The sequence below is a fragment of the Rissa tridactyla genome, chromosome Z (assembly GCF_028500815.1).
Source record: "Rissa tridactyla isolate bRisTri1 chromosome Z, bRisTri1.patW.cur.20221130, whole genome shotgun sequence".
NCBI classification, from domain to species: Eukaryota; Metazoa; Chordata; class Aves; order Charadriiformes; family Laridae; genus Rissa; species Rissa tridactyla.
This window is the reverse complement of record NC_071497.1, coordinates 56,111,514-56,132,485: the sequence shown is the minus strand read 5'-3', so window position 1 is coordinate 56,132,485 and position 20,972 is coordinate 56,111,514. Positions and strand designations below refer to the sequence as shown.

Below are 20,972 nucleotides of genomic sequence, written 5' to 3'. Positions count from 1 at the left end.
AAAATTCACTCAGTGAAGAGTCTGCCTTCCTTTTCTTTCTTTGGAAAGCAGTTAGTTGTTTTCTGCCTATAAAAGGGGACTTTAGGGTAAGCAATTTTTTAGGGACGTCCGTTCTGTCTGTAAAAGGGATAAGCAATCTTCTGTATTTGGGTTCTTTCATCAGATACTTCCAAGAACAGAGGTGGAGTCATTGTTAACAATGACAACCTTTGAAGTTCCTCAGCAGTACAGTAGGAAAGATTCTCTTCTGAGTTGGGTAGGGGTGGGAAAGATGACACAAATCTGAATTTGGGAAAAAAATATTTCTTAACTATTAAGTAAAAAAATACATTTTTCCAATGATCTCCCAGGAAAAACAGAACCTGAAGAGATTTTATTTTTAGAAGAGAATAGATTTGTCAGATCAAAGTTAAGTTTCTATGAATGTAAACTGAAGTCACATATTTTTATTTTTTAATTTTTTTCATTTTTGATAGTGACACTATAACTTTTTAAATGTGTACTGGTTATTTTTACAATCCCACTCATCCCTTATGTACTTCTCACTTGATTATTTCACTGTATACATAAGTGATGCCTATTTTTTACCTATCTTTAGTTTCCTGATGTTTAAGCCCTATTTTCGTTTTGGAGTTCAAGTAAACTGAGTCTTCGTTTACTGTGTGCTACTTGCTGCAACCTGTAGGCTTTAGGAAGGGTGTATTGTAAGATGATTGGAACTCACTAGCAGTTCAAACATAGCTGTCTTAAGATTTCAGTAGCCTGTTGTACTGTATCATGATGTCATTATTCAGGCACTCAATAAAATAGACATTATCTCTATAGTTGCTTTTTGCTTTGTCTTATTAACTGTAGATGAATCTGTCTTACGGTTATTGTGGATATTACAGTTACAGGGTTCATAATTATTATAGTAGAACTGTATAATAGTTCTTTTAAGGGAAGGCTACACAACATAAAGGAAAAACACAAATGCTAGCTTTGCGATACACACTCAAATTGGAAACAAAACCAAGTAAAAGAAAACGTAGGAACTGTGAAGGTTACATCATATGAGACTGTCATTTGGATAAAGGCTCAATCCCAAGCACCTGTCTTTGTATGATACAATTCCTGTCATGCAGATTTTTATGATTAGGATCTGAAAATGTTGGGGGGAAAAAACACTTTTTGGATTTAACTTTTGTAAGTAGTTAAGGACATGTGATTTTTTTTACTTGGTCATTGGTTTATGTAAAGGGACAGCCACTTTTAAACTGTATTGGTTCGTTTTTCTTTAAAGAAAAAAAACTGATAAATCTTTCCACAAATTTAAGGTACGCTCCAGGTATCTACGTTGTAGAAGACAAAGAAATGCCTGGAGACAGAATGCCAGGTCTAGCCTTGCCCCTCACCTTATCTTTAGTAGCAAACCGTTGTGCTAGATTTAATAGAAGGCATAAAACAAAGCAAACTGAACTTTTTAAAAATGTCTCCAGTTATGCCAGTGGGCTTTCAATCAACTGTTTAGGAGCAGACATCCTGATTTCAGGCTATAATGTATCAGAGCCTCCTGCTGTTAATGACAGTAGTTTTAGTATTCCTTTATGTAGTAATGTAGTAAGTCACAATGTGTGATTTCCCCAAGACCTTGAAATGATGTTCACTACTGGGAAGCATGCTGGAAAGTGACAGAGCCATACTTTTATTAGTAGGAGTAGAATTTTGCCATTACAATTTCACAATTGCATGCGAATACCAATAATTGCATGATGGAAATGTAATTTAAGATATATTCTAGAATCATAGAATAGTTTAGGTTGGAAGGCACCTTAAAGATCATCTGGTTCCAACTCCCCTGCAATAGGCAGGGGCACCTCCCACAATCATACTGTTCTCATATAATCCTTGGCAATGTTTCTTAAGAAGCAAAAATGAATACTTTTAATAGCACTTGTTTATAGGCTGTAGATTTATTTTCATTTTCTCTGTTAAATTGTGCTGTGATGTCATCTAATACTTGTTAAATGATGGAAGATTCTTAATTTGGTTGCACACAGTATCAGAAAGGAACTTCACCGTTTTAGTCTAGCATCTTACTTTTTGCTTTTTGTAGCAGGCCAGCTTTTTTCTGTGAGCAATGTTTTTATCATGTCCGTGTTGTGCTATTTTTCCAGCACGTGCAAAGTACACAGGCTCTACTATCATTGAATAATTGCCTTATGCAGAGGATTTAAGAAAGCTGTGGTGTTAAAATGAAAAGTTAACATCTCAAATCTTAAAAGCTTTCTTTCTTGCACTGGGATTTTAGTTCTAGTGCTGTCAAACATCACTATCATAATTTTACTAAATGGGTCTTTCTCAACTTGGAGAGGAATTGGAGCTCTTCAGAAATTGTTCATTACTCTTTGATTTTTGTATATGTGCTGTGATGGCATACACTAGCAAAGGAGGAGGAAAGAAATCTCTTAATGTTACCCAAAAATTAGGGTTTCTATGTAAGATATTGTGTAAAAAGTCACCCAAGTTTTTAGTGAAAAATAAAGCAACCCAAACTTCTTAATTATGATTCAGTGAACCGTTAATTTCTTTTAATACTGCATTTCTTCCTATGTCTTTGTCCTGGTCAAGAGAAGTGTGTTGCAAGAGAGGAAATGTATTTAGAGTTTTTGGTTTTGTAATTTAAAGGGAGAAATACTTTCAATGTGTTAGCATGTATCTCATCGAGAGTCTTAGTTCTGTTTCTCACTACGTTTTGTAGTTAAACTTTTTTTTAAACATGGTGCATGGAATGTGGACTTGGACTATACTCATCACAGGAATTTGATATGCTGTGTTTGTAGGGTCAAATTTTTAAAAAAACTTCCCTAAATGTGTTATTATTGAAGTTAGTGGAAGCGTAACGAGTGCATGAAAGCAAAGCTAAATTAGAAATGTGCTGAGTTGAAAAACATAGTTTTAACCTTCACTACTTTTCATTGTCATTTTAATTGGAATACTGACTTTACTGGGTGCAGACTGGGGCCATGTGTGTGCCAAAACCTTGAACTTGATTGCATTCCAGTCAAAAAGTTATCGCATGTTTATAAATTTGCTTAATTCCTGGTCTGTGTTTAGATGAAAACTAAACTTTCAAAAGGTTATTAGGTCAGATTATTATACTACGTTTCTTACATGCCCGAAGCACATTTAAAAATCTATACTTTTGAAAATGTTGTCTGTGACTTCTTACTGTTGCAGGAGTCATAATCATTAATGTTGTTGGTTTTACTTTTCAAGGTACCCAGAGAATGGCATAGTAGAAATGGACACCAGTAATCTTCGACCCCGAGCAAGAACCATTTTGAAGTGGAGTGAACTAAAAGTGGGTGATGTGGTGATGGTTAACTACAATGTTGAGACTCCAGAAGAAAGAGGATTTTGGTTTGATGCAGAAATTACCTCTTTGAGAGAAATCTCAAGGACTAACAAAGAGGTTCATGCTAAAATTCTGCTGGGGTAAGATTTGTTTGACCAACTCATAAAATCTCTACATATCATATGAAGTATGTTTGTTGTTTTTTCTTGTCTACTAGTCATTTCTAGATTAAAATTTATGTCATACTTCGATTCCACAGCTGTCTGAGTCATGGAATTACACTGTATGGTTTTTACGGTGTGCAGACTTAGTTATGAGTCAGAATTGTTACATTTCTGAGATTGCTGGAGGCAACCGTAAGGTTTCATGTATTGTCTGTGATTCAAATTGATCAGAGTGTGTTTATATTCCTTTATTATTTCTGTGTTATATATTTATACGTTTATATCTATTATATGTTCAATTCTGTTGAAAACTGAAATCTGTTTTCAGTAATTTGTGAGATAATTGGAAACCCTTAGCTCACTGAGTAGTAGTCATCTCTGACAATTTCAGTAAGTCTCTGAACTGGCTAATTGAATTTTTAAAGAATAAAATATTTATGTGGGTATTATAGCTTCTGATGAGTAAAATGTGGAACTTTGGGATGTGGAAATGATGAGTTTTGACGTGGCTGAACTCACCCGAGTATCTTTGTTTTGTTTTCCTATTTCATTTAATAATTTGTGTATAATTCTTTAGGCACAGTGTTTTCTGCAGAAATCTGTATGATATTACTGTCAGTGGTGTGATTGCCACTCTAGGGATGAACAAATGACCAGTTGTTATTGGCAGTCTCCTTAAAGAATTCACTGTAGTCCTCCTCCTCCTCCTCATTCCTTTAACATTATCCTTTTCTGACACAAAAGAACTAAAAGCAAATGGGTCCAGTCTGCCACCTCTGTCCTTGCAGAAGAGGGGAGTGTATGGGTACTTATACGTTAGGAGTCAAACTGATTATAAAATTAAACTGGACCTAAAGTGAAATTTCCTTTTACATAAGAAATTATTGATTTAATGGTGGCACGTCCCCCATTTACTCAATGAGTAGTATCATTGTTCTGGGATTATATTCCTTAAAATAAATTGGACTATTCGCATGTTAGTGTAGTTTTCTTTGAAAAACGAGAATTGTTCGATCTGCAGGAAGACTTACAGCGTAGGATGTGGTTAATTGGAAGAGACACACAGAAGACTTATGATCAGGTGCAATTCAATGTTTTGTGTAAGAAAAAAAAAAAAAACCAGCAACAACAACAAAACAAAACAATCATACCTAATACTGGGAAACAGGAAAGACATTAACTTGGTAAATCATGCAAGTAAATATAAATCTGTTTTGAAGATGGTTTTTAATTTTAGAATAATGGGAGTTTTATTAGACAATCTCAGTGCATTATGGTTGTCTTGTGTTAAGTACAGCAGTCATATGGACTTGTTTTGTTGGCAAAGCAAAAAAACTTCAAATGTAAAGCAAGAAGAAATTGAGTAGGTAGTCTGAATTATTAACTTGGAAGAGAGAAGACATTAAGAAATGTAGGCCAGTCTAGAGAGATGATTTTCGTTGTAATGCATGTAATATTTGTATGGCATTTGGTAAATCAGAGATGGACTTCATAACCTTCTACAGTCAGAATCATCCAGATACCAGTTTATATGAAGTCCAAATGTCTGTTGATAACGTTATCTAAAAGTGTTGTCTGCATTGATTCTTTCAGATTTTTTCCTATTTATTAAAGTATGATACTCAAAAGATGTTTTATATTCACAAAAGTAAGCACGTGGTGGCTAATAAAAAAATGCTGTTCATGTTTGTTGGAACTCTATAGAATAGTCTTTTTTTCAGCATAAATAAGCTGATAGTTATGCTTGAAATTTGAAGATGGTAATTTCAAATACTGTGGGTACTGTGGCAGGTACCATGGGGGTTCGCTATGGTATTGACACTTAATATCATTTGAAAGGAGTTGGGTGGGGAAAAAGGCACAGTTGACCAATATTTTATTGTAGGGTGGTGAATTTGAGTCCATTTTTCAAATAGAATCTTAGTTCAGTCAGGATTTCAATGATTTTCTTCCTGACTAAGAATTCAGGCTTCATTTACATGTTGGTAGGTGGTATATGCAGTAATCAACTAGTTTGCAGAAATTAAAGTTATCTGAGCCCTGACATTTCTGAAATTTATCAAGGAATAATTCTGTATCACTTGTGCTACCTAAGCTATCCCTCTCAGTTAGCAGTGAAAGTACAAGATAAATCTGCTAGTGTTCATAAAGCTGTGTAAGAAACGTGCTGCAACAAGAATCACTTCACGTTTCAGGTATGTTGATTTGCAAAATACAAACCAATTTCTTAGTGTATCAATGTTTATTAATATATATTAATATACTAATATAAATATACATAAAGAAAATACAGTATTGTAAATTAGTTTAGAATTCTAATGCAGTTATGTTACAATATTATTTTAGTCTATAATAATACAATTAATATATGAATATTCTATCATTTAATATATTATTGATATGTTACCGTAAGTTCTCATCATAATGTTAGCTTTAGTTAATTGGCCTAAATAAAGGTGAAATCTATTTTGAATGCTTTGTGAGTATATGTTAGTGATTAATTGATTCTATGTTAATGACTAATTATTTGCATACTACGTAAGTACAACCTTAGCAGGCAGTAAAAGGAGACAGAGTTCTTAGGATTGCTTCAGATACATTCATGGCTTTTAATTTTTTCCCTTTCTGGTATTATGTCAACGAGGCTTTGTATAAAACAGTGTGGTACACAATAGTTGAATGTTTGATTTGTTGATCTGGATTGCTTTTGACAAAGATTCCATGAAGCTGTTGGCACAATGGTAGGAAATAACGTGTACTGTATAGTAATGCTTTGAGCTGGTAGAACACCTGATAAATACTACTTTTTTATTGTATCTGGTGATATGCATGTTTGTTAGGTGTTACTTTTACTCATGTCTCAGACATAACGTAAAGGAAGTGTCCTGTATGGTCTGTCATCATTAGATCATCATCTGGGAAACAGATGTGGATTAGAGAATATTATCAAATAGAGGAGTGAGACTGAACGGGGGAGAGAAAGACATCATTTGTACAGAAGAATTGACCATATAATAGTACCTCTCATTGGTACTGTGTTTGCACTGCAACTGAAATTTGTAATTGCAGGATGTCTAAAACCTATCCAAACTGGACTTCCTGTGTCTCAGATACAAAAATACAAGGGAAACAGTGGTGGTTCAACCATGGAATATACACGGGCTTAGGACCACAGGTCTTTCATGACTGTGTGTGCACACTTAGAGTTCAGAGTGGTCTCTTTGTGTGTGGTACCTCTGAACTGATTTTAACTTAATTTGCAGGGTGTACCTGTGTTTTTGAAAATCCTCTATTTTTCTTTTTCAGGAGTATCTTGTGTTTCATGATAAAAGTAGTTATTTGTAATCCAGAGTAATACGACTTGTCTTCTTTGCACTTTAAAGGGCATGTATCAAATGCCTATTACTGGTGGGTAGTTGTGAAGCAAACTGTTCACAGTTTGTTTTAATGTTGGAGCTGGCTGACGTGATTGAAGTCACCACACCATATCAAACCAAAGTAGTTCAGGTGGTACTTTGTGTTTTCTTCTTGCTAGACTTTAAGATAAAGAGAGACAAAATCAGCTCTTACTTTTCTTCAGTCAGCCTTTGAAAGCTTGAGTTTAGCAAGGACTCTGCCAATACCAAGACTTGTATTTTGTTTAAGCCTTTGTACAAGAACATCAGAAAAATCTGTTCACGGTGCAAATTTTAGATGTGACTAAGTGAATATTTAATGAATTTGAGGTCTTTAGCCAAGTGGCAGTAATGGAAAGTAATAGAAATGGTCCTAAATTTTCAGATTTATATTTGTCATCTTTTAGTTCTGCAGGCTTTTGTGTGAGGCTTCCTGCTCCCCAGAAAGAGGGATTGTTTTGTTTTCAGATCAATCAATCTAAGTTTTTAATGTGCTCATTATGTTTTTTCTATGTAACCTGTGAGATCTGGGGCTTATCTTCTTTCGAACACAATTTCTGCCCTTTTTTTTAGGGTACATTCCTGTTTATCTTCTTTCAGTTTCCTTTTGTTCATGTCTGGCATTTTTTTGTTCTCAGAGAAGGAAGTGTGGTATTTTTATATGGTCTTTATTTATCTGTACCTGTACAGATCTTAATTTTAGCTGCTCCTTTTACTACTTTTGAACAAGTTTTTCTGTTTATATTTAACTTCTGATTTTTGAAGTATATTTAGTTTGAAGTAATATTTGTTTTTAAAACTTTGCAAATATAAAATTTAAACATATTAACAAAATAGCGAACTAACAGTGAAACAAATCTTGCGTGTTCTTCTGGTTGATTTGAATTCAAGAATTCTTGTGCTTTTGTGCATTTCTATCTAGCTGTTCAGAAAAAAAAAAGTTGTTGGCAGTTGTATGTTGTTTTGATGCTTTAAAAAATAGCAGTACCATACTTCCTATCCCTCTCAGTCTACATTGTAATATTCAACATGTTTTTGTCATTTTTTGTAGGTGCTAAATAGTGTAGTTCCTCATACTGTGTTTCTTCTTTAGTCCTGGAATTTCTGTCTGCATGGTTTGTCCCTTACTGATGCTTGTATACTTTGTGGTATAATTTTCTACCCAAAATAACTTCCCAGTTTATTTGTTTTAAGTAGCATCTTCGACTGTTGTTGATCTGGGAGGACATTGTTTTGCTGATATGTGGAATATTAACAAGATTTACTTGCGGCCACTTTTTTAAAAATAGCTTTCATACTGTATCCTAGTAATGTGGGTATCCTAATAATAAGAAATCTAACTGCTGAAGAACTTGCCTGCACGGACATAAAAATGGCATATTTTCTCTAGGCGACAAAATTTCTGAAAGGGTGAATTTGTCTCCCTCTTTCCTCTTCTCCTTATGACTTCAGTGGAGCTGGTCACCTCCTTTGAAGAAGAGACTTTTTGAATCAACGCAACTGTTTCAAATCAAGATAGATTCTGATTGTCCAAGAAGACTGCTGGGATTTTTTCATGGCGATTCTGTAGAGGTGATGCCTAGAACTTCTTAAGCACTTCTGTGAACTGCTTTTCCCTAGTCTCCACAGCTAGAGGTGGCACTTTTTGTGATACACAGCCTTAGGTAATAATCTTACAATTCTTAAAAGCAATGACTCTAACAACAGGAAGAGTGCTTTGGGTCCCACTTAATTATCCTGTTGTACAAAAGAACTCATGTTTGGAGAAGGACGTGTTTGGAAAAAATGATCTGTTTGAACATAAATAGTGAAGTTTACTGGAAATCAAACTTTATTTTAAAATTCCAGATCAGGCTTTTGATCTTGCTTTTTTTTTCCTTTGAGGAAAAACTCAAGAATTAAAAGATAGAATGGACATGAGGACAGAATATTATTAAAGGGACTTTTGTGTAGCATATAGTGACTCCTTTTATGCAAAAAAAGGAGTCTGGGGTGCAGGACAAACTGGCCGGAAGGTACTGGAACACACTTGTCAGCTAATGGGACTGGAGAAGGGTTGGTCCACTCGGATTGGAGAAAAATTGGTGTCCAGGCTGTGTTGTTTTGGCCAAGTGTGAGAGACAGAACAACAGTATCTGACTGAGAATAGTTCATGAAGAGAGCATGAACAGAGTGAATACTTTTAACCACTTGCTGTGTTAATTTTCCTCTCCATCAAGGTCATAAATGAGATATAGTACCTTGGTTCAGCACCTTTGAAATCAAAACCAGGAAGTTCAGAAAGAATTGACAGAGTACATTTGCAGGGTATTTGGCTGACTAGTTATTACAGATACCCTTTTCATGTTTCCTTTTTCTCCTTTCCTTTCTCTTTGGCAAAAATTTCCATTTTACAAACACTCCCCGAACAGTTATGATGACCAGGTTCTACACAGCTATTTCTCTTATGTGCTTTGTTTTCCTACATGCTTTATTTTCCTGCTTTAAAGAAAACAAATCTTCAGGAAGTACCATTGTGCAGACAGGAGTGTAAGGATTACAGTTTTAAGATTACTTATTGTTATTTCTCTTACTTGGCAAAAATATTTTATCTGTTGATACTTCCCTCTTCCAGATTCCTAAAGAGAGAACAAAAAGTAATGTATTTTATCCTTTATGGCATTTCCCTGCACGTTGCCAGTTCTTAACTGGAAATATGGAGAAACTGACATTTGATTGAGTGTTTCAGTTTGCTTTACCAAAATGGAGGTAAAGTAGCCTGGGTGCTTGTAACTGATGTTGAGTCTTTTGGACTGTGAACATACTGTTCTTTTGTCTTGAAATTTTAAAATTTGAGTTGCCAGCCAAGTCTGCCTTACTAGAGATAGTGTTATCTCTCAAGTTAAGTAGACCAGTTATGTGAGAGTGTCTCAGTCCTGCTGGTGAAAGGGTGAGACCTTGGAGGACAAATCCTCTGAAGGGAAAGGAGCAGGCAAATCCTGTAGATCAAAACCTGGTTAATTGCACAGTTTGTCAACAGGCATTTGGCTTTTAATACCATGGCGTCCATAATTGGCTTCCCATCTCTCTCTGAAAGTCCTTGATCCTCAAGTGAGACAACTGGCTGGCCAGCCTGGTGAGTGGAGCTTTGGGTTGGTGAAAGGACATTATGACCCATGGTTAGGGGAGGTATTGGCATGTGCATGGAAAGCAAAGGGTACAAGGTGGTGGAAGCAAGAGGGATCTTGGGATTGGTAAAAGGATACCCATCTCAAGTACATGTATGCAGATACATGCAGCCTGGGAAACATGCAGAATTAATTCCTCCTGCTTATAGTCACAGAACTATGACATTGTTGGTATAGTGGAGACACGATGGGACAGTTCACATGATTGGAGTGAGAGATGGATGCATACAAACTTCTCAGGAAGGGCAAAGATAAAGAGGTCAGGGCTGCGATAACGTGAAGAAGTTTGGATATAAGGAGCTCTTCATTGGGATGACAGCAGGCTGCTTGAGAGCTTGTGGATGAAGATGAGAGAGGCCAGAAAGGATAGCAGTGGTGGTAGATCACCTGATCAGGGTGAGGAAGAGGACAAAGCCTTCTTTAAAAGTCTCTGATTTAAAAGGCACTGATTTTCGTGGAGGACTCAAATTCCCTGACACTTGCTGACAGGGTAACACTGGAATGCAAGCAGTCAAGAAGTTCTCTGGAGGATATTGGGGATAAATTCTTAATACAGGTACTGGATATGTCAAGAGGGTGATACACAACTGGATCTGCTGTTTATTATCAACAACTGCTTGGGGATCATATGATCAGTTGTAGCCTTGGCTATACTGACTGTGAAATAGTAGGCAACAAGGTCCTGGTGGCACTAAGGAAGGAGAGTAGCAGAGCACAGACTCTGGAATTTAGTAGAGCAGACTTCAGTTTCATTCAAGGAAGTGGGATCCTATAGGAGGCAACTGTGAAGGGTAGAGGAGCTCAGCAGACCTGACACGTGCTTAAGGAGAACCTCCTCCAAATGCAAAGATGGTTCATCCTGACACTCAAGAAACTAATAGATGTATTGTGAGACTGGGAAAGATGAACAGGAAACTCATGACCTGGCTCCAGTGCAAAAAGTCAGTATATAGGAGCTGGAAATGGGCAGCGTAAAAAGGAGGAATTTTGATCCTCTTGATCCATCATATAAGGATGTTGTTAGGAGAACCAAAGCTCATGTAGAGTTGACACTTGTAAGAGACATCAAGAGCAATACAGAGAGGTTTTACCACTGCTTTGGTATTAGAAGCTTTAACAAGAAAAATATGGATCTATTGATGAGAAAGATAGATAATTCAGTATCAACAGATGTTGTCTTCATTGCTTTAGTTTTCACTGACAGGCTCTCTCTTGTTGCTGTGCCTAGTGAAAGCATTCAAGAAGAGTCCTCAGAAGTGAATGAGGCATGACTCAAGGAGTGCTTGCAAGAACTTGACCAGGTCCATGGGACTAGATGAGTTGCATCTATGTATGCCAATGGAACTGGCTGATGTTGTAGTGATGCTCCTCTGATGCTCCTCTGTACAATATTTTAAAAGTTGTGGAGATCAAGGAGGTCTCTGACAAGGGCAGATGTTGCCTCCATCTTCAAAGACAGCCTTATTTCAGTGTGAGGAAAACCATGGGACAGTCCTCTTGGAAGTGCTGGCCATTTGTAGATGATTTGGAATAGCCAGGGTGGATTTTTTTTCCAAGAGCAAATCAGGCCTTACAAGCCTGGCTGCCTTCTATGATAAAATGGTTAGCTGTGTGGCCAAGAGGAGAGCAACAGATGTCATTTACTTCAACTTGTAGCAAGTCTTTTGTCTGTGTCCCATAATATCCTGTCCTAATTAGGATCTTGTCATCTGCTTGGATGGTCATCCACATGTGTTTAAAAAAGACATAAGATTTAATGATCAGGTTCAGAGGATAGTGCTTAATGAGTTGTACACTACCTGGAAAATGATAACAAGCAGTGAACTGCAGGGGTGTGTCCTGGGGCCTGTACAGTTCAATATCTTAAGCAACAGTGTGGCAGTGGCAATGCACTGCACTCTCACCAAGTTTAAACACCAAATGATGGAAATTCAAGGGTAGTACTGCCAATCAGAGGGACCTGAACAGGCAGGAGGAATGGGCTGACAGGAACCTCATGAAATTCAACAAGGATAAATGCAGAGTTTTCTTGCAGCTGAGAAGGCAGAGCCCCTTGCAGCAATTTTAACTGGCTGGGAAGTAGCTCTGACGAGAAAGACCTGCGGGTCTTGGTAGACGGCAAGCTGAACACGAGCCAGCAGTATTTGGACTGTATGAAAAGGAGTATAATCAGACGACCGGGGGAAGTGATTTATTCCCCTTTACTAAGCATTAATTAGGCTGCATTAAGAGTACTAGATTCCACCCACCCCCAAACACACACACGCCCTACTTCAATGCACAAGAGAGAGACACATAAACTAGAGTGAATTCAGCAAAGGGCTACTGGGGTGGTTTGGGGAGCACAGTGATACATGGCAGGCAGATCAGAGATGGTGGACATAACTTGTGACAAGATAGGGGAGAAAATTTTGATTCTTTGGATTGTGTTCTGTAGCTTACCTTTTCAGTTGCTTAATTGTTATGGGTTAAAGCATTAATTGCTTTAATAAAAAAGCATAAGTACCACATGTTAAAAGTTTGAATGTTTTGGGTTTCATAACCATTTCATAATTACCATGAGATAAAAGTATCTTTTGAAGGTGAAGAATGGTTTGACTTGCATCTTTAGGTTTTTGTTTGTTTTCCCAGAACATAAACTATATATTTAGTATTTGTAACACTATCCTTTCTCTAATAAACATGCAGACTTGGAATCAGAGTCTTTTGATGTGCTTTCAAGGGGGTGATTTTTAGATGTGTGTTGAAGCTTATTTTGTTCCCACTGAGGAAAGTAATTCCAAGCAGTAGAGGAAGAACAGAAGAAAACAAACAAGTGCAAAAAGGCAAGGAATGTGTGTGGGGGGAAAATGGTGGTGAGCACAATATTATGAAAAGTTATTATGAAAATAAAAGAAATTAAAAAATGAGTGGTGTTGAAATACATGTGTACATTTAAGACAATCAGTGAGGATGGAAGGAGCTCTTGGGATTTCAGGGTCACGTACAGCAGATTGCCTGGGCCCATGTCCAGTTGGATTTTGAATATCTTTATGGGTAGAGACTCAGCAACCTCTCTGGAACAATCCCATATCAAAGATGTTACAGATCCCATTTTTGTGTCCCTTTCCTAGAATCACTCCTCTAAGCTCATGTCTGTCTTACTGTGGGGAGCCCAGATCTGGCCTAACCAGTGCAGAGTAATGAGGAATGTTCACCTTCCCTTCACTTGCTGGCAGTGCTCTTAATGCAATCCAGGAGGCTGTTCACCTTCTTTGCTTATGAGGGCACATTGCTGGTTTATGGTCAGCTTGTTGTTCGTGAGTTCCTCAAGGTCTTTCTCTACCAAGCTGCTCTCCAGCCAGTTGGCAGTCAGCATGTACTGGTGCATGGGGTACTCCCTATGTGTAGGACTCGCATTTCTCTTATCCTCGTATCTGGAAATTATTTCCAGGATTATTTGCTCTGACAGCTTCCAAGGGATTGAGTTGAGGCTGACCAGTCTTTCAGCAGATCTTCCTTCTTGAAGTTAGAAGTGACGCTTTCTCTCTTTCAGTTCTCAGGAAGGTGTTCAGGAAGGACCTTTCAAAGATGACCAAAGTAGCCTTGTCCAGAGGTCAGGCAGCTCCTTCAGTGCTAATGGGTGCAACCTGTTAGGCCCCATAGGCATATATGTCCAGTTTAAATGCTCCATAACCTAATCCCCCTCCACAGAGGCTAAGTCTTCCTTGCTCTAGACATTCCCTGTGGTCATTCCCTGTGGTCTTGGGCGCTGGGATTCCTGAAATTTGGTCTTATCAGTGAACACTGAGGCAAAGAAGGTGCTAAGTACTTTGGCCTCTTCTGTGTTTATTGTCATCAGAGGTTCCACTATATTTAGCAGCAGACCCACATTTTCGCTAGTTTTCCTTTCCTGTTTTTACAGTTGCATAATCTTTCCTTGTTCCCTTTCCTTCACATCTCTTGCTAGATTCAAATCAAGGTAGGCCTTGGCTTTCCCTATGCCTACACAATTGGACAGGAACTCCATATTCCCCCCTGGGTCAGGTGCCCCTGCTTCCACCATTTACACGGTTTCTTTTTATGTCTGAGTTTATTCTGGGAGCTCCTTGCTTATCCATGCAGGCCTCCTGCTGCTGTTGATTTCCTGCATATGGTGATAGACCTTTCTTGAACTTGCAGGAGTTGATCCTTGAATTATCAGCCAGCTCTACTGGACCCTCTTCTCTCCAGCGTTATATCCCGTGGGATTTTTCCAAGCAGATCTCTGAAGATATTACAGTCTCCTCTCCTGAAACCCAGGGTTGTCTTGCTTTTTACTTTGCATCTTCCGCAAAGGATCCTGAACTCCATCATCTCATATTGTAGCCAAAGTGCCCTGACTTTAATGTCCCATGAACAATTCTTCCTAGTTTGTCTAGCAGTGCACCACTCCTTGGTCACCTGTGTCAGAAAGTTATCACTGCACTCCAGAAATCTCTTAGGTTGTTTGTGTTCTTTCTTGTCCTTTCAGCAGATATTAGAGTGCTTTAAGTTCCCTGTGAGAACCAGTCCCTTTAAACTTGAAACTTCTTCCAGTAGTCTGAAGAAGGCCTCACATACTTATCCCTGATTAGGAGGTCTATAGCAGGCAACTACTACAGCATCGCTCAATGTTGTTCTGTCTGCTAATCTTGATCTGTAAGCTCTTGACTGGCTCCTGACCTGCCCTTCCATAAGAGGGTCCCCCTCCTTGCCTATCTAGCCTGTCCTCCCTGAAGAGCCCATATGCATTTGTCACAGCACTCTGGTCACGTAAGCTATCCCACCATGTCTCCATGAGGTCATAGACCTGCAGTAATGGCACAGACTTCCGTAATTCCTCTTCTTTGTTCCCCATGCTGCATGCATTGGTGTATAGGTGTTAAAGGGAGGCACCAGAGCGTGTTGATTCCCCAGAACGGACATGATGGCACTTCTTTCTTTACAGGCCTACACTTCAAGTGATTGCACTTCTGTGCTTTTTTTTTTTCTTGCTCATTGCTACGTCCCTTATCTTCTGATCACCCCAGGCCCTTTGCTCGCCTACCCTATCGACAGTGTCCTCACTTGTTTGTTGAGAAATCTCTCCCAACAGTTTTACCTAAAAGTCTATGAACGTTTGTATAAATCTACATAAAAATAAATAATAATGGAAGTGTCACAGATCCCAAACATACACATGAGACCTAGAAAGACTGTATTACTATTATGCAATAGCCATTAGACATTTAAATGGAGCATTTAATATCATGAGTAGTGGAATTGGACATCATGGCACAGGTATTCAGTGTGCCATGGTTTCAGCAGGGATGGAGTTAACTTTTTTTTGCTAGTAGATGGTGTACTGCTATGTTTTGGGATGAGAAACAGTGATGATGGCATACTAATGTTTCTGGTTGTTGCTAGACAGTCAAGGCCTGTTTTGCTCCTTATGCTGCCCTGCCAGTGAGCAGACTGGGAGGGCACAAGAAGTTGGGAAAGGGATACAGCTGGGACAGCTGATCCCAACTGGCCAAACTGTTATTCCAGACCATATGATGTTATGCTTAGTATATAAAGCTGGGGGAAGAAAAAGGAAGGGGGGGGGACATTTGGACTGAAGGCATTTGTCTTCCCAAGTAACCATTATGTGTAACGGAGCTCTGCTTTCCTGGAAATGGCTGAACACCAGCCTGACAATGGGAAACAGTGAACGAATTTCCTGTTTTGCTTTGCTTGCATGCGTGGCTTTTGCTCTACCTATTAAACTGCCTTTATCGCAAGTCATGAGTTTTTCCTCACTTTTCCTGTTCTGATTATCCCACATCTGGACTCGGGGGAGTGAGCAAGCAGCTGTATGGTTCTAGCTGAGGTTAAACCACAACAGATGTTAATTTTTCTGAAGAGAATTGGGCAATATAAGGAATGAAGACATTCCATACCCTCTAAATGCTGAATTAATTAGGATTTTTTCTCTCTGTAGGTCATCGTGTACTTTCTGGAATTCTTGGTGAGATAAGATTAATCCTGTTCTGAGTAGGAGGGTCTCTGAATGCCAGCCTCTTTTCATTAAAGTAGTGCTGTCATGTACATTCAAGCCATGATAATCCATTCATTACTAACTTTCTAGGCTAGAAATGCGGTTTTGGCCTTGTTTGTGAGCAATTCTCATTTGCCTTTGGTTTGATATGAAGCATTCTCTAGTAAATGCCTTTATGTCTTTGCATTTACTGTTCTATGGCGGATACCTTGAGATATTTCTGGTTTGTGGTTTTGGTTTTTTGTTGAGGTTTGTTGGTTTGTTTTGGTTGGTTTTAAAGCACCTTATTTATTTATTTATTTTGCATTATTTTAATTATTGTACAGAGTACTTACCATGTTTCTCTGTTTTCAAGACTCTTCCTTTGCTATTCTTTGTTTTCTGGAAGCCTTTTCATCCTGACAGTATCCCTGTGAGTATTTGTTACAAAGGGGTCTGCTGCTTCTCGTGTCTTTGTTTTTGAATTGAGATTCTCACTTAATCCATCTGGGTACACGGATTGGTCTCCTATAATCATATCTAAACTCACGATGAGTCTACTCTCAGAATTGTAACATAATGTAAAATCTGGATAGACGCTTTTAATATTTTCTAGGAAGAATCACTTGTTTGTACCCCTGCCTTTTCCTAGCATAAAAGAGCTTATTGACTAGTCCAGAATCCTCGGAATGATGTCTTGAGCAGTCTCTTTGCATGTTCTGAGTCTTGCAGTTCAGTCCACAAACACGTGGGGAAGTGGACTGAGCTTAGACCATGCTCTGTGATGCCAAGCACAGCTCCTGTAGCTTTGTTTGTCATATGTGAAGTCTTTGGGGTTCCGTCTTTGTGGGTCTTAAACCAGCTCTTTTTCACAGAATCATGGAATCCACAGACCAAAAAACCAAAAAAAAACCAAACCAAAACAAAAAAAACCACAAACAACCAACCTACAACCTCTGCCACTAGAGCATGCCCTGAAGTGCCAAATCTACACGTTTCTTAAATACCTCTAGGGATGGTGACTCAACCACCTCCCTGGGCAGGCCGTTCCAGTGCCTGACCACTCTTTCAGTAAAGTAATTCTTCCTAATATCTAACCTAAACCTCCCCTGACGCAGCTTCAGACCATTTCCTCTGGTCCTGTCCTTAGTCACCTGGGAGAAGACGCCAACACCCCCCTCTCTGCAGCCTCCTTTCAGGTAGCTGTAGAGGGCAAGGAGGTCTCCCCTCAGCCTCCTCTTCTCCAAGCTAAACGTGCCCAGCTCCCTCAGCCTCTCCTCACATGACCTGGTCTCCAGACCCCTCACCAGCCTGGTAGCTCTCCTCTGGACACTCTCCAGCACCTCAATGTCCCTCTTGTACAGAGGGGCCCAGAACTGAACACAGGACTTGAGGTGAGTGAGGCCTCACCAGTGCCGAGTACAGAGGCACCATCACTTCCCTACTCCTGCTGGCCACGCTATTCCTGAGACAAGCCAGAATGCTGTTGGCCTTCTTGGCCACCTGGGCACACTGCTGGCTCATGTTAAGCTGGCCGTCCACCAGCACCCCCGGGTGCTTTTCTGCTGGGCAGCTTTCCAGCCACTCTGCCCCAAGCCTGTAGCGCTGCTTGGGGTTGTTGTGACCGAAATGCAGGACCTGGCACTTGGCCTTATTAAACCTCATACCGTTGGCCTTGGCCCATCGATCCAGCCTGTCCAGGTCCCTCTGTAGAGCTTTCCCACCCTCAAGCAGATCAACACTCCCCCCTAGCTTGGTGTCATCTGCAAACTTACTGAGGGTGCACTCACTCCCCTCATCCAGATCATCGATAAAGATACTGAACAAAACTGGCCCCAAAACTGAGCCCTGAGGGACACCACTGGTGACCGGCTGCCAAGAGGATTTCACCCCACCTGGTTCTTTATCGACATTCGGTCAAGTAGGTTAACATCTGCAGGTTTGAACCTGGATTTGGAGACTGGATGCCCATTTAGCATTGTGATAGGGCCAGCCACAAACGGAATGGAGTTCGAGCAGGCAGCACTTGCAGTAGCCAGAGGTGGTGCCCCCTCCCCTGTTGGAACCAGCGGCTCCCCTGCAGTACCATGGACAGGTCCGCGTGCGGCCGCTGCCGCGTGGGTGGGAGCGGTCTTCCTGTGCCGCCCTCGCTCCGTCTCCGGTGGATTTCATGGCACAGGGCAGTGTCTCGCTCCTGAGCTACTATGGTACATAGGTTATTACGATCCGACAATGTGACTTGCTGTTCTCTCAGGCCAGTGCTTTCCCCTTTTCCCGGCTACTAAGTTTATGCTTGCTCTTCTAACAATCATCTCCTTTACAGATCCCAGGCTAAGGATAGTCCCTGCATCCAAATGTCTGCTTCCAGAGTCTAGCACTATGAGCTATAATATATTGTTTTGTAAATGCACCAAGCATTATGCCTACTACTGAGTTTAAAAAAAAAACAAAACCAAGGGAAAGTAATATCCTGGCTGGCTTGTTTGCGTATCCACAATGTGAATTTGTAGGCTTGGAAGTTGGAGGTGTGTGTGTTTTGTTTGTGGTTTTTTTTTTTTAAATGCCTTAACAATTCATATTAGGTTATGATTGTTTTGATAGTAAGGTCTTCAACATATCCTGGGAAATAGGGGTTTTTTTAATATTTTTTTTTTAGCGGTATATATATAGTAATAAAATCTTTGCGTACTTGAAAAGTTGTCTTGTGTCTGTCATTATAGTGGCTTGTGTAATAAAAACAAATAAAGTTGAATTAAAAGCACAGCTAATACTGTCCCATTTTGTACCTGTGCATTTGTATTTTCATGATAAATGAAATGGGTGTGGAATATTCTGAAAAAATCTTGAAAATATCATCTGTTTTTTTGCTTGCATGCAATAGAAAATAAAAGAACCTCTATGTCATTCAGTGCAACCTAGCACAGTTCGGTCAGTTATCAACATAATGTGCTGTCTTCAGGTGGGAAGATTTTGTTTGTTGCCTTCAAAACAAGCCCATTTAAAATCAAATCTCCAGTCATGTTTGGTGAGGGTTGTAATTGTTTTATTGGTATGTTTTAGCCTTTGTTTCATTCTGTGTAAATAATGTGTGTTTGCAGTTTGTTGAACACACAGGTATAGTTAATGTTTAAATGAAAGCAACCAGTAGTAATTGTCATATTGCAATATTTTAAATCAGACTGAGGTATTTTCCACTTAACATCTTTTGAAATATTCAGACTGTTACATGTATTTGCTTTAATTTCAAAACATTCTTTTGGTTGTTAGTGACTTAGAGTGAATATATTGAAGCAAACATCACAACATAGTTCTGTTTTGCAAGAGTAGATTTCTGTAGAAATTATTTTTTACAGTAGCACATATTTAATTCTCTAGCCTGATGATTTTAACATATTTGTAATTTAGTATGTTTATAATAAAAGTTGATAAACAATTGTTCATCAGCTCATTTCAGGAGCTCTTGTTTCAAAGGCAAAGAAAAGTGTTTAAAAACAGTCCTCACTTTAAAAAGTGTGTATTCAATAAATCAGGATACAAGTTCATGCAGCTGTTAAATGCGAAAGCACAAAGTGTAAAGATGCAATGAAATGCTTTTGATACATACACTAGGCATAAATTCCATCATCTCAGACTCTTCTAAGGGGATGATTGTAAAAGTTCTAACAAGCATTTTGAATGGTAATATTGAAAAGATTGTTTGCATATTTCTGAAGAAGTTACCCAACTGTTGTATGATGTGGGAGAAAATAAAGAGTTGCTGACTGAAAGCCTTGCAAAAGCAGAATAGAGGCTGATTGATCATAAATGGGATGTACACAAAGTAGCACATATGCAAAGATAGATACTGAAAGTGGTAGTAAATTTGGTCCTGTTTTGATTTTTATATTGTTTGTTAACTGAATTCATACATTTGAGGAGCATAGCCAACATTATGTTCTGTTAGGTGTTACTGTGGCTGTTTCTCTGCTGACCTGGACAACACCCTTAGACAGTAATCGTAGAAGCTGACAAATGAATTAGTTGCCTGTGGTAAACATGACTTAGTGTGAATAAGGTTTTGCTCTTAGGAAGCCTAAAGATAAATTGTCATTAGACACTTTTCTTTATGATTCTTTGTGCGAATATAAACTTTGTATATGTTTTTTGACTAGTAAATTTTCCCCTGTTTTTATTCAGCCTTGTATTTTGACTCTTAGTGCATGTTGAAATATTTTTGTTCTAATTTCAGTATAGTAAAGTGATAGAACCAGAAAATTCCTGGGAGAGATCTGGCAATTGTAACTGAATCTCTCAGATTATAAGAACTGTTACGGTTTTCACAGTGTGGTAATTGTCATCTAGCAGCTTGTTTTCTTGAAAGTTGCCCTTTGAGATATCCAGGATACTGCCCGCTTGTCATACTTGTAGTCAGCTGTGCTTGTGTACCTTTAGATTGTTTTGCAACCTGAAGGTTTAAAAACAAGAAGGGTGGGGGGAAAAAGTACAGGTAGAAGAAGGTTCAGTTGAAGATTTCTATCTGTCTGTGGCTAACCTATCTAAAAGGAAAGCTCGTTAGGAATTCTATTGTATTGAAGGATCTGGCTCTGTTTTGGGATTTAATTTCTTTAAAGGATTTAGTGTACTTACATGAAATACAAATGCAGTCCCACTTATTATCAAGAATGTATAACTGGAGATTTTTTTTTTAATCTCATTTTTGGTATGGTAAGGTGAAGAAATGAAGAAAAGTGATATTTCTTGTGTATATTTGACAGAGTAATATAACCACAATTTTATTAGATAACCATAATTTTTAAGACAAATGATGTGTAGCCTGATCATTATTAAAGCTATTGTATATCTCATGTGCCAGATGATTTAGTCTTTTAAGAGCAAGTAGCTGAGCAGAGATTTTTAGCTTTGGTAAGGCTT

At 38.7% G+C, this 20,972-nt stretch overlaps 1 protein-coding gene across 2 annotated transcripts in view; it reads left to right on the top strand.

Annotated features, from left to right (window-relative positions):
- Positions 1-20,972, top strand: part of UHRF2 (ubiquitin like with PHD and ring finger domains 2) — a 96,912-nt gene that overhangs the window by 34,997 nt on the left and 40,943 nt on the right. For both annotated transcript variants that reach the window (XM_054185663.1, XM_054185662.1), the window contains exon 4: positions 3,259-3,477. In XM_054185663.1, coding sequence (XP_054041638.1) covers positions 3,259-3,477 — 219 coding nt within the window. The remainder of the gene's footprint in view (positions 1-3,258; positions 3,478-20,972) is intronic.